This window comes from Saimiri boliviensis, chromosome 1, assembly GCF_048565385.1.
Source record: "Saimiri boliviensis isolate mSaiBol1 chromosome 1, mSaiBol1.pri, whole genome shotgun sequence".
Taxonomy (NCBI): domain Eukaryota; kingdom Metazoa; phylum Chordata; class Mammalia; order Primates; family Cebidae; genus Saimiri; species Saimiri boliviensis.
Genome location: NC_133449.1, coordinates 129596253 through 129610282, shown reverse-complemented (window position 1 = coordinate 129610282; position 14030 = coordinate 129596253). Strand labels below are relative to the sequence as shown.

At 41.5% G+C, this 14030-nt stretch overlaps 1 protein-coding gene across 5 annotated transcripts in view; it reads left to right on the top strand.

The window, feature by feature from the left end:
- AFF3 (ALF transcription elongation factor 3) overlaps nt 1-14030 on the top strand; it is a 613873-nt gene that overhangs the window by 135379 nt on the left and 464464 nt on the right. For all 5 annotated transcript variants that reach the window (XM_010352080.3, XM_074404166.1, XM_074404177.1 and 2 more), the window contains 3 exons: nt 1582-1702; nt 3325-3637; nt 3773-4158. In XM_010352080.3, coding sequence (XP_010350382.3) covers nt 1582-1702; nt 3325-3637; nt 3773-4158 — 820 coding nt within the window. The remainder of the gene's footprint in view (nt 1-1581; nt 1703-3324; nt 3638-3772; nt 4159-14030) is intronic.

Sequence of the window (14030 nt, the reverse complement as noted above, 5' to 3'; positions counted from 1 at the left end):
TGTTCTGGATATCTTTACATTTCCTAATCTTAAATTTAAATTAAATGCCTTAGGTGCTGCAGCAGCCTTGCCAGAAGCATGTTTAGCATTGCATCATCCCTTAGACAGCAAATTCAAAGTGCATCCCAGCCACACGGGCAGAGCTAGGATAAACTATATTTATTTTAAAATAATTTGTGTGTCCCCTACAGCTATATGATATAAATACTCTCTCTTTTACTAAATATAATTATTTAGCTTTTTAAAAAAATCACAATTTTTATAAGTTCCTTTGAACCCACAGATCCTTTTATTATTAACAATATTTTATTAGCAATACATTGGATTTTGTGCCACCTAAAGCTACTCCAAAGCCATTTTATAGAATACCTTTATGTTTAAGCCTTGTAACAATGCCATGAAACGCCCCTGCTTTATAATGAAGTCACTAGGGCGTAGAGAGACTGAATGGCTGTTCCATCCCCTTGTCGCTGATTTGGGGAGAACCACATTTTGTAGGTGGGTGTCCTGGTTCCCAGCTTAGCATCTGCCCACTAGACCAAGTGGAAGCTGGAAGCACAGTGATGGCCAGGTCACTGCACCCACCTGCTTCTGCTGGGAAACGAAGACAGAGCTCATTTTGAGGGATCCGTGAGCACTTTCCGATTGGTAGTGTTGGTTCTGTTGTCTACACGGAGGCCAGATTTCTTTACCCAGGGAGTCAGAAAAACAAGTGCATTTCCTTCCTTCAGCAAACAGGTCACTTCCTCATCACTAGTTGAATTAGCCCCTTTGTTTTCTACTTATTAGGGGGAAGGAACACTTGATTTCTTTCTCATTTTTTCCAGTTGTCTGGTGCCTGGCCACTTCATAATTGTATTTTGAGAGAAAAGATATTAATTTTCTTCAACAAAAGGCCGAGTTCCTTGATGACACAACATAATTCAATTTCCGTTCTCTCCCCTCATTGCCTGCACCTCTTCCTCCTGGCACATTTTTCATAGTTAGGAGGAGTGATAGTGTCAAATATATCAGAAGAAAGAATTGATTCAGTAGTCGTTTGACGACTTGACTGATTAACAGAGATCAGAAGAAGGCTCATAACTGCGAAAACCACTGCAGCATGGAGTTTTAACAGCTCTTTAGGGAGCTAGGTAATGAAAGAATCACTACAGAAACACAGCCATGCAAAAAAAAAAAAATAATAATAAGAGCAGGAGCATTCCCATATAACACTCAGAGTCTCTGTCATAGAGGAGGTATGCTCGTAATTTCTATTTACACATCACTGTAATTACCGTCTGCCTTAAGATTACTTTCAGTCTTCTCCTGTCAAAGTTGCTTAGATAGTTCCTCTTTCACATACCAGGAAAAGAAACCTAGTACCAGTTGGAACTGGTCCTAAGGATTCTTTTTCCCCCAAAGAATGTAATTGTCAGACACCCCAGCACACTGCCCGATTACGCTGGCTTCAGTCTCATCCATGTTCCTGTTGTCATCATTTGTCCATGAACCAGACTTCTGTACTCACATGAGTGTTACATTGGGCTTTAAAGTTTAATTTGTGCCTGTGGTTGTTCTGTCTTCTTTCTCCTGATGCAGTGTCTATGAACCAGATAGAAATGCATTACGGAGAAAAGAACGGGAAAGAAGAAATCAAGAAACTCAACAGGATGATGGCACGTTTAATTCTAGTTACTCTCTCTTCAGCGAGCCCTACAAGGTAGATGGTTTTCAGTTGTTCATTTCCACCCCTCACTTGTTCCTCTCCCTCCCTATGATGGTGGCCTCTACTAAAAGAATTGACCAACCAAACTTCACTGAATCTCCTGTCTGTTCAGCCCAGGGAAGACAGCTCAGCTGCCAAGTACAGGGTCTTCCCCCAGAAATCGAGGTGTCTGGTTCACATGTCTTTACTGGCTACTCCTTCAGTAACTTGCAACTTTTGTTTATTATTGAGATCTGCTTGTTGTGATTTTTGTCAATACAGACTTTATCTCTATGTTGACATATCAAGGTCAATCCCATTTGTTACGTTTTCTTAGATTGTAGGAAACAAACACTATTAGAAGGGGCTTGGGGACCAGGCATGGTGGCTCATGCCTGTAATCCCAGTACTTTGGGAGGCCGAGGCAGGCAGATAACAAGGTCAGAAGATGGAAATCAGCCTGGCCAACATGTCTCTACTAAAAAAATACAAAAATTAGCTAGGTGTGGTGGCAGGCACCTGTAATCTCAGATACTTGGGTGGCTGAGGCAGGAGAATCACTTGAATCTGGAAGGTGAAGGCTGCAGTGAGCCAAGATGATGCCATTGCACTCTAGCCTGGCGACAGAGTAAGACTCCATCTCAAAAACAAAAACAAAAACAAAAGCAAGAAGAGGGTTGGGTTACATACTTGTCATGTGTGGATCATGCTAGGATTAGAGTACCTATTTAAGGGCTAATGAGAAAGAAATTCTAAGATTATTTCTCATTTTTACCAAAGGCCAGAAATAATAACATCTGTTCCAAAATGAAGTGTCCCAGATTTCACAAATATCTTAGGCTGCATGGAGCTCTGGGTCATTCAGACTTCCTGCACATTTAGTCCCATGTGCCTTTAAGCTTCACATTGACATCTCTTGCCTGTCATTCTGGATTTCTGGCAATAATGATATTTATACCAATCCTGAGCCAAATCTGCATTTTCAAGTAAAGCTTCTAATGGGACTACAAATACAAGATAGTCCAATCATAGAAAGACTTAATGCAGATCATTTTTTAAAGTTGTATTAATTAATTTTCCTGATTCCCAGGCAATCTGTTTTAGCTGTAACACACACAATACCAAGGATAGATCATTATTTTTTTGGAGACTGAGTCTCCTGTTGCCCAGGCTGGAGTGCAGTGGCATGATCTCTGCTCACTGCAACCTCTACCTCCCAGGTTCAAATGATTGTCTGGCCTTAGCCTCCCGAATAGCTGGGACTACAGGCACTCACCACCACACCTGGCTAATTTTTGTACTTTTAGTAGAGACAGGGTTTCACCTTGTAGGTCAGGCTGGTCTAAACTCCTGACCTCATGTGGTCCACTTGCCTTGGCCTTCCAAAGTGCTGGAATTATAGGTGTGAGCCACCATGCCTGGCCGGATAGATCCCCTTTCATGCACCCCAAGGCTGTTACAGGCTTCCTGTTCTGGTGCCATTCCAAGTGTTGACAGACATCTTCAGAAACGATAAAGATTTCGATTTTCTCTCTCAGATCTCATTCCACATGTGGCACCTCTGGCTCTGTGATAGATAAGGGCACTTGTCCATTGTTGTCTCTAACAATAGTGTGGATGTGTTTTTCTTTCTCCAGACTAACAAGGGGGATGAACTCTCTAACCGGATCCAGAACACTTTAGGCAATTATGATGAAATGAAAGACTTTTTAACTGATAGATCCAATCAGAGTCATCTTGTTGGTGTTCCCAAACCTGGGGTTCCTCAGACTCCTGTGAACAAGATCGATGAACACTTTGTTGCAGACTCAAGAGCCCAGACCCAGCCCTCATCTATCTGTAGCACTACAACTTCCACACCAGCAGCTGTCCCCGTGCAGCAGAGTAAGAGAGGCACCATGGGCTGGCAGAAGGCTGGGCATCCACCCTCAGATGGCCAACAGAGAGCAAGTAAGCATGGCCACAGATTGCTTGATTTGCACAAATCTGCTAAAACCCAGAGAACCATAATAAAAAAAGAATATCCCCATGTATCGAGCCCCTCATCCTCATCCTCATCTTCCTCTTCTTCTTCTTCCAACTCAGCACAACAGGGCTCTCTCAGGACCTTGCTTGGAGATGGTGTTGGCAGACAGCAGCCGCGGGCCAAACAAGTGTGCAATGTGGAGGTGGGCCTTCAGACCCAGGAGAGGCCACCTGCCATGGCAGCCAAGCACAGCAACAGTGGACACTGTGTTCAGAACTTTCCTCCATCCCTAGCTTCAAAACCCAGCCTGGTCCAGCAGAAACCGACTGCATATGTGCGGCCGATGGATGGCCAAGATCAGGCCCCCGATGAGTCTCCCAAGCTGAAGTCATCTTCGGAAACCAGTGTGCACTGCACATCATACAGGGGAGTTCCCGCCAGCAAGCCGGAGCCGGCCAGAGCCAAGGCCAAGCTCTCCAAGTTCAGCATCCCCAAGCAGGGGGAGGTGAGTCTTTCTCAGCACCGTGTACGTGCAACTGCGTAGTTACAAGTGATGACCTTTGTGAATTCAGTTTCCACGTTTATTTTTTTTTCAGTGATGTGGTTGGCTTTATGTGGTAGGATTTGTAGCAGTCACTAAAAGGGGAGGCAGATTTAAATAATGATTTCTTAAAATCTCAAATTTATTGTAACTGGAATTTTTAAAGTTTTGGCAAATGCAGTTGTGTATGTATGTATTAGTTAGGGGTATGTATTAGTTAGGGAAGGAACGAATCTCCCTTTCAGTGTAGTTCAAGGGTTTTCTTCTGAACAGCTGGTATCCACTGAAGTATAAATAAAATTAAGAAATGAGTGAATAAGTGATTAAGAAATAAGAAAAGTACTTAAAGCCTAAAATTTTAGTATCTAAACAGGTAAATTTTTATATAAACGAGTTCCAAAACTTTTAACATTTTTGTGTTTTGAAATATTTTAACACAAATTTTACCAGGTAAACCTCATAATAGTTTTAAAATTAATTGTTTTAATTATTCAACATTGAATATGGTGAATTGTTCACATGGTTTGGAAATCCTGTTACATGGTTTGGAAATCCCGTCCTGTCTCAGACTATATTCCAAATTGATGATGATTGTGAAGAGTACATGAAGAAAAAAATATGATCATGCATATATATTTTTTGCTGTGATATGTTATACTAACTAAAATATGAGTTCTAGAACATTATACTTAGGAACTGTTCAGTTTTTTTTCTCTTTTTAACGTATTCTTTAAAGACAGAGTAACAATGTGGCCAGAATATCTTTGTATCTTAATTTGATTTAATAACCAAATGAAATCAATGATTTGACAGATTTTGTTGCATTTCTGACAAGGGTGAGCTTAAACATTTCTGAACTGTCAGTCTCAGAAATCACCATGGACTGGTAGGGAGATCAACACATCACCTTTACAGAAGACCTCTTTTTTAATCTGTGAGATGTTTACACTGGTTTTGTAGAGAAAATTAAGTGAAGTGTATACCAATAACTTTTTTTTGGTTACACATTTATGATAGATTCTAGAAAATGTTCACTAGGAATTAATGGAAGCAAAGTGTAATTTCTATAGGCATTTATATTTTTAAGTTTGTAGGAAACACACATAAATATCACCTTACAAAACTGAATTCGTCAGGCTATTTGATTCATCATCATCAAATGACTGGTAGTGGCAAATAAATCCTGGCTTATCCTTGAGCAGTGGTGACTGACTTTTACAACCACCAGGAATCCCTTCATTATTTCAATCTCAATTGACTTCTTGTTAAAATGGTCTTTATCTACCAAAGAAACTTCTGATTTATTAGGTAATAATTTACTTGTTTGTTTATTTATTTTGGAATTCAGTGAGTTCGTAAAACTCTAGTTAAAACAAAAAAGATGAATTTTTGATTGCCAGTAAAGCCTTAAGCAGATAACTGTGCATTTTATGAGGCTTTTGGGTATGTCATTAATAACCTGGACACTTTCAGGATGCCGTTTGAGGATTCAGATAGGAAAGAACATGCTGTGTATGGTGTTCGGTTAGCAGAGAGAGAAGGGGATACCTTAGATAGAGGCTCATGCTGAGAGAAATCAGAGCTTTTCTATGGGAAGTGTTCCATTTCCCCTATATGTAGTGACATTGAACTAGCGAGCCTGCCCTCTTCCTAACATTTTGTCCTGAATATTTCAAAAAGGCCAATCATGCTTTGATAGAGAAGAGATAAGAGGTGGTATTTGTAGAACAAAGTTAAAAATTGGTGGTTTTTTTCTTTTGGTGAAGAGGGTGCAATCTTTATTTTAGTAAAAAGCACATTAGAAAAAATATTGTAATTTGAATCTTATAACACTTGTCTGTTTAATCAACCCACTCCCACAGTAAAAAAATGACTATTTCACAGTTAGCAGCCAAGTAGTAAGTAACTTCTCCTACCCTTCAAACTTAGGTTTTTGTTGACAGTATTCCAAGAGAATATTAAGAAATACTCTTTTGCAGGTACATTGTTCAATGTTTATAGGCTATTCCGATAAAATGCACAATCAAGTGAGGTGGCTCATGCCTGTAATTCCAGCACTTTGGGATTGCTTGAGGCCAGAGTTCAAGACCAGCCTGGGCAACATAATGAGACCTCCTCTATCCAAAAAACAAATAAATAAATAAGATTCACAATCATAACATAGAAGCTGAATAATTTTATCAACCCGATTTTACTTTTGAGGGAATAAATATTTTTGTTTTTTGAAAGAGGTAAAACAATTTAAAGTGACAATTTCAAAAATATCCATGCCAATGTTTTTAAAAATAAAGATACTGCTGGTGTGAAAGTTTCCTCTTAATAGTACAGATATTAATTTCCAGTGAGGTAGAGAAGGTGTTTTCTAGGGAAATTTCTAAAGAAAATGACCCAAAGGTCATTACTTGACTATGGTTTTTCAGGATGTTAGCTACAGAGCAAGACTTATCACAGTGTAAAAAATTTGGGGGCTGGAAAGGTTAGATAAAAATGACATAAAAAACAAGGAGGGCCATGCAAAGATAGCTGTTTCGCATTGTATAGGTACATTCCTCATAAGAAAATCAGATCAATGACCAGGTGCAATGCGATGAGAGAATTTTTTTTTTTTAATGTAAGATGTAATCTCTGCCTTGAGGAAATTTACATTAACTGAATAAATTAGACTCCAGCACATACCTTTTAATTTGCAGTTTCTTTCATTTACAGTCCAAATTAAATTTAAAATTGGCCTTTTAGCCCTCGGAAAATTCCCTCACCTTCATCACCCTTATAGTAGAAAAACAATTCTGTATTATTTTTTGAAATTGGGAAATTTTGAATTTCTTTTCCTGGTTTTACACTTCATAAACTCTTCATTCTTTCCCTTACAACATCTGCACCCTATCTGCTGCTATGGCAAATTATTTGCAGTAATTCCTGAGTCTTCAATAATAGGTAATTAGTGCAGAAAACTCCAGTGCAATTTGATGTGGAAGTTAAAGACCTCAAGAGAATTCCGTAACTCATACACCTGCCTCTTGGCTGGCTTTTCCCGACTCAGTTTTGTGTTTAATGAAAAACATATTTTTGTTGTTATAGCTGAGTCTTTTATTCTGAACAGCACCTCTCATTAAGTGAGTCTCCCTGGGAGTGCCCCTTGGAAAGGTGTCTACGGTTAGGTGAGAGACCAGGGAGGAATGAATGGCCAAAGCATGCCCTCTAGAATTTTCTGGGGCATGGCACACTGAATTTTATTTCCAATTGAAGCGAATTATTTTTTGTTTCTCTCTCTCTCTTTCACCCACACACACACACACACACACACACACACACACACACACTAATATTTTGTGCTCAGCATTTAATTCCAGATCCAAACATTGGGGAGAGTTAACCTAGAGGAGTAGATACAGTGTTGTGGGACCTCAAATTTGCATAGTCTCAGGGATCTTCTTTAGGAATAAAAGAGTAGGAAAGATCTCACCCTTGCAGTTATTTCAAAAACCTGTAACAGTGTTAACATAGTGCTGCTCGCCCCCCTCCTACTCCCAGGGCCTTAAAGACCCTGAAGTTTAAGCATCATTAACTTCGTAGTGTATCTGTCTTGAGCTCATGTAATAATATAAAATCATTACGAAGATGGTCATTTTAGATTTAAAAGAAGTTATATTAGCCTCAAACTTGGTAGAATTTAAAAATATATATCTATATGTTAGGTGATGGGGGCAAGGCACAAAATAGGACAGTGCTGTGAGAAACCTTACTTGCAGAGCCATTGAGGCGACACAGGAGTGTCCTGGGCCTTGCAGTCAGTAGTTTGACAAGTTACAGCTTCAGCATTATATTCCAAAACCTACATATTTGAGTTTTCTGTTTGTGATTTAATAAGTAGTGATAGTTTGAAACTGCTGTTGTAGAGGGCTCCAGCTCTGGGAACAGAATTCATTTGACAAACCAGGGGAGCAAAGGAAGCCAGGAGCTGGTGCCCATAGCTTAGTCAGTGGTAAGGAAATAGACACCTGAATTTGAATATCAATATCAGTAGACTCTGGTATCCTAGGAGTTTTTGTAGCAGTTGTTAATTCATCTACAGAACAGAGAAACCGTTTATGGTTGATCACAATTCTATTTGTTAAAATAAGTAATTAAATAGTCTAAGATGTATTGATTAATCACAGCATTTTCATGAAGGACATTTTAAAATCGCCGTTTATGCCATGAAAAAGAATAGAAAGATGAAGCACCGTGATTCCGCAAAATAGCTTCCTAGAAAAGCAATTAACTGATTTTTTCTAAAGTTCACAGAAGATAAATGATGTAGGCTTCCTATTTCCTGTCACTCTTGGTTACCTTTGTATGAAAATGGATTTCTTCCAAATTCAAGTCGGCACCAGCCTGCCGGGCAAAAAAGGCATCTGTAAAGCAATGTGTACATTACATATTCATGCCAGTCGAAATTTCTTAATTACATTGAGATGTATAATGTTTTCAAATTGAAGTACGCTATCTGATTGCTCCTGGAAGAAACGAGGGAGTGTGGCAAACTTGAAGCCTCAGTTGCCCCACCTGTCATGGTGTCGTCTTTCCCATTACCCCCGCTCACCCGTGGCATTTGGAGCCCACATCCCACAGGGCAGCGCGGCATAGCAGCAGCACGTGTGGTTATGCTCTGTACTTCCTCCTCTCCGCTCGATGGGCAGCCTCCATCCTCTTAGAACGTGGAGTGTCTGTACTGTGTATACTTGGAAGATTGGAAACCGTAATCTGATGCTGGAGGGAAGCACTTGGTTTCTGCAGTTTAGATAGGTTGTTCTGAAGGTTGTAATGAAGACTGGCAAGTGGAAATATTTACACATTTTTCAGTACTTTTATGTTCAGCCAGTGGGGACTTAAAAGGTCAGGTACTTGGACCAGGTGCAGTGGCAGCAATTCGGGAGGCCAAGGCGGGTGGATCATGAGATCAGGAGTTCAAAACCAGCCTGGCCAGCATGGTGAAACCCCCATCTCTACCAAAAATACAAAAATTAGCCAGACTTGGTGGAGTGCACTTGTAGTTCTAGCTACTCGGGAGGCTGAGGCAGGAGAATTGCTTGAACATAGGAGGCAGAGGTTGTGGTGAGCCAAGATTGCACCACTGCACTCCAGCCTAGATGACAGAGTGAGACTGTCTCAAAAAAAAAAAAAAAAAAGTAAGGCACTTAACATGAAATAACTTTAGTTTCCATAGTCTTGTGATGAGAAATTTGAAGAAGGTGCATTAAAGTGTATCAGTTGTGCGAAGGTGCTAGAGTCCTTTTCCTTTCTCGTTCCTCTCTGGGCTTCTTCAGGTTTTTATCATTAAGTCAAGTTTTCTAGCCTTAAAGATGGGACACTACCACTGACTAGGAGGAATGGAGGGCAGGACCTGGAGGGAGGTTATTAGCAAGCCTACTTCGTTTTCCGTTGTTTTCTCAGTTCTTGTAAAGCTTCCTCCCTTAGAACAAATTACAGGGCTGCTTTCCCTGCAGCTATGGCCTCCTGGGCTTGAGCTCCACTCACCTGGGGCTGCTCAAGAGCTCCGTGGGCCTCTGTGTTTGGGGTCATTGGAAAGTGATGTGTGATCCTGCATTTCTCCCACTTAGAAAGGAGGTGTCACCCTCCGGTTTTGTGAGAAAAGCCTCTTCTTATGTATTTTATCCTTTCTTTGGTCAGAAATCTTGTGTAGTCTTTCAGATATGCAGGAAAGAGGCAGAATGTCGTGGAATAAGTGGAGCTGTGGAGACCAGCAAGAACTGGCCTGCCACCTGTCAGCCATGTGATGGGGAGCAAGCAGTTTAATTCCTCAGGGCCTCAGTTTCCTGAGGTGTGAGGTGGAGAACATGATAATGATACCTGCTTGGCAGAGTTACTGCAGCAGTGGGGAGTGAATGAGACGCATGTAATGTGCTTAGCACAGTGACAATATAGTAAGCACTTGGTAAATATTGGCTACATTTCTGTTATTTAAACACCTTTGAAACAAAAGCAAACAAAATAGAAAAGTGAGTATATTGTTGAGAGTGATTTTATGTTTGTGTGTATGTGTATATGCTAGAGAGAGATGAAATTCTGAAATTTCCTTTTTGTTTATCTTAGAAATAACTGAAATCTTGAAAACCACGATTATCCTGGATTAATATCACAAAGACTGAGTAGCATGATTCTTTTTTGTTTGATGTTGGCCCCCTCCTGAGATTTTATTTTCAAGTGTGAGATCACCTTTTCTCCCTTTTTTTCTGTGTGTTTATTTTTTTCTGAGCTATTATTATCTATGGTGGAATCTATCACGAGAGCTTTATTCCCAATTAAATGAAATACAAAATCAACAAGATTTGAGCTGAGGGCAAGTGTTAAAATGTTCACATAGTAAGCATTTCGAGTGACTCGTTGAGATGGATCTTTGTGAAGCCACAGTGTATTAAATAGGTGTTTAATTGGGCTAAGCAGTAGAATCATGTATCTCCACATGATTAACCAGCATTAGCAGTACATTTACAGTAGATGAAAGTGGAGTCTCCCTGGTGCTGTTTGCAGATCCCATTCCATAGCTACACATGTGATAAGCACCCATTGACCACACCTGGACACTCCAGTGGCTTTGTTTTGATCAAAGGTTTGGCTGAGGGATCAACAGATGCCTCCAGAAGTGATACTGACTGGGACCCGTCTCTCTGCTGTACATGGCCCACTTCTAGAGCAGAGCGAGGAGTGTGGGGCCTGGAGCTGAAATGTCCGAGTCTCTTCACTCCACTTGCTGGCCAGATGGCCGGGTGCCTCAGTTGCCTCATCTGTGACAGAATCATAGTAGAACCTCCCAGTAGCATTTTTATGACTGTTAGATGAGTTAGTACTTACAGTGCTTAGCACAGTGGCTGGCACATAGTAAGCCCTCAGGAAAAATCCACATTCATAATAATTCCTATAGTTATTTATAGCGGCTCTATTTGCTTCGCATTTACGTGGTGTTGTGTCCAACCCCAGATGGGTTGACAGCTCTGAATCTAGAAATTGAAGAGAGGTGGATGAATTTCACTAGATTGTAAATTCCACAAAAGCGGGGATTTTTGTTTGTTTTGTTTCATTTTATGGTTCTGCTTGTCTGGCACGTAGTTTGTGCTCAGTAGATGCTTATTGGATGAGTTAATTAATTTAAGGTTATGGATGAAAGAAGGTGCTCCCCGCCAATCCTGGGCCTCCCCGTGTTGGGGCCTCAGTAATCCCTGCCAGACCTTTATGGGAAGAGAGAAGCCAAACACTTCCAACATACAATTTATAGCTGCTGTTACAAAGAGAAATGGAAACCATATTTATTGATGTATGTAAACACAGCACATAAAAAATAAACCATAGAGCTAGATGCTGGCCTCAGAAACAAACGCTTACCAGGCAGTGCTCTGAGTGGGACGCTGTGTTCTCTGCCTCTTTTTCCTTGTTCTCCTTTGTTTGATTTTCATGAGCAGAAGTCCTTGCCTGGGGATAGTGTGTGCGGGTGTGCTGTGCATGTGCTCCCACAGATTGTCATGTTCTCTGGCCACAAGATGATGTGGAAATGAGGAGGGTGATGAGGGGAACGGAGCAGTGCAGGAGAGAGCCCACATTTCCAGCCTGTCTGCCACATGAACTAGGTTTTAATGTAAGAAAGCCCTAAAATACGCAGAGTTCTTAGAAGCACCCGTTGGCCCCATGGGGTGCTGTTTCCCAGGATGTTTCTCAGCCTTTTTCTCTGCATGCCATTTAGTACTTTACCAGTTCTGTTGCTGTCACAATTCCTCGTTCAGTTATTCATGGGAATGCATTGTTTCATAATTTAGGCAAACATAAGCTGTGTATGTATCCTGAGCTCTGTTTATTTGTTGCCTGACAGACAACCTTCAGGAATAGCATCTGTGTCCACATCGGCCTTACCATGTCTTTAATGCACTCTAAATGGTTTAACAGATAAAGCGGAAAATAGGAAAACGTATACATTCAGCTGTTTCTCTCTGTAAGCCCTGACAAAAGGTACAGATCACCCTCTGCCCATTCCCACCATTCTTAGATGTCTCCCATCAGTGACAGAGGCCTCCTCCATCCTGCTGAGGGATGCTGGACGATCTCTGTGGCATCCCTGTTGAGGCTCATGCTGCTACATAGCAGAGGGGGACTGTGCCCTCCTGGGGTGTCCTTTTCATCTTGGGCAGCTCTGACCCTTACTTATGCTGATGGACAGATTGTCCCTTCCATAACTTACGCTTCTTAGCTTTGCTCATGCTCCTGGGATTTCTTAATTGCTGGCGATTTCATTTTCATCCATCTTTGATGACTGATTCATACCTGCTAGGTCTTTACTGTGTTTCTCAGGACAGTGCCTCACACAGGGTCATGCCGCCCTGTAACAGACAGACATGAAAGTCAGAGGAGCCCTCCTGTGTCACCATAGCCTTCCTAAATTACTGTTAGAATGTTGATTTTTAACCCTTTGACAGTTGATGGTAAGTGGTATGGAGAGAAGAAAACGCAGAACAGGGGAAAGAGGGCTAGGGATGCCCATGGGGGTGGAGGATGGGAGCTGGCAACAGCATCAAGAGGGTGGCTGGATCACCTGCACTGAGACAGTGAGATGTGAGCAGAGGACAGTGAGCCCAGAAGTGGTAAGTTAGCCAGGGAGACATGGTGGGGAGAAGGCGCATCACAGGTGGAGTGCGATGAGGAGCTGGAGCGGAGGCCAAGTGGGAATGTGCCTTCTCGCCCGGGATAGCAACAAGACAGCATGCTGCAGTGGCATATGCAGGACGGGAAAAGTGGCAGGGGAGGCCACGTCTTGCAAGGCCTGCCAGGCCGCAGTAAGGACCGTGACTTTACTATGAGAATCGGGAGCCACTGAAGAGTTTGGAGCAGAGGTGTGTCGTGGTCTAACGTAGGTATGTAAAGGATTGGTCTGGCTGTTGCACTGATAATGAGCTGTAATGAGGCAGGGTAGAAGTGGGACATGGCTTGGCAGGTTATTACGCTAATATAGGGGAGGTGATAGTTGCTGGGACCATGGGGACAGCAAAGATGGTAAGGTTGGATTCTCTGTATATTTTGAAGGAGAGTCAGTAAGATTTGCTGGCAGCTTGGATGACAGACAGAGGAACTAAGGACAGATATTTTATCTGAGCAAATGAAAGGAAGAAGCCACTATCAACTGAGATGAGAAAAACTATGTGTGAAGCAAGTTTTGGGGGCAAGAGTTTACTTGCTCACTTGGGCGTATTGAGTTTGAGTTGTCTCTTAGACATTCAAATGGAGGTGATAAGCAGAAACACGCATGGAACACACAAGTCTGGAGTTTGGAGAAGGAAATCTATATCTGGGCTGGAGGTGTAGATTTGGGAGTTGTGAGAATACACGTGGCATCTAACACCTTGAGACAGGATATCATAACCCAGGGAGTGAGGGCTGGTGACCAGAGGTGAGCTGTGGTGTATTCCTACCTAAAGGGGTCAGTCTGATGAGAAGGAATGAGCAAAAAAGACAGAGAAGGGATCAGTAGATAGGAAGCAAACAGAGTATGGCATCTGGAAGCTGTGAGGAAAGAGGTTACAAGAAGGGAAGGGAGTTATTACACAGTGTCACCTCCTCTGTGTTAGGCTTAGTAACCTGGAGATCAGCATTTTCATCGATGAGAATTTCTGGGGCCAGTGTCTATTTGGGTTTGAGAGAGAAATGAGAGGAGTTAGAGACATTACATATAATCTTTCTGGAAGTTTTCCTGCAAGATTTTGAAAATAATAAGTCTTCATTATAAAAATTTGGATAATTTTAAGAACATAAAGAAGAAAAAAACCACCTGTGGTTCTGTAATCTGGAAATAATCA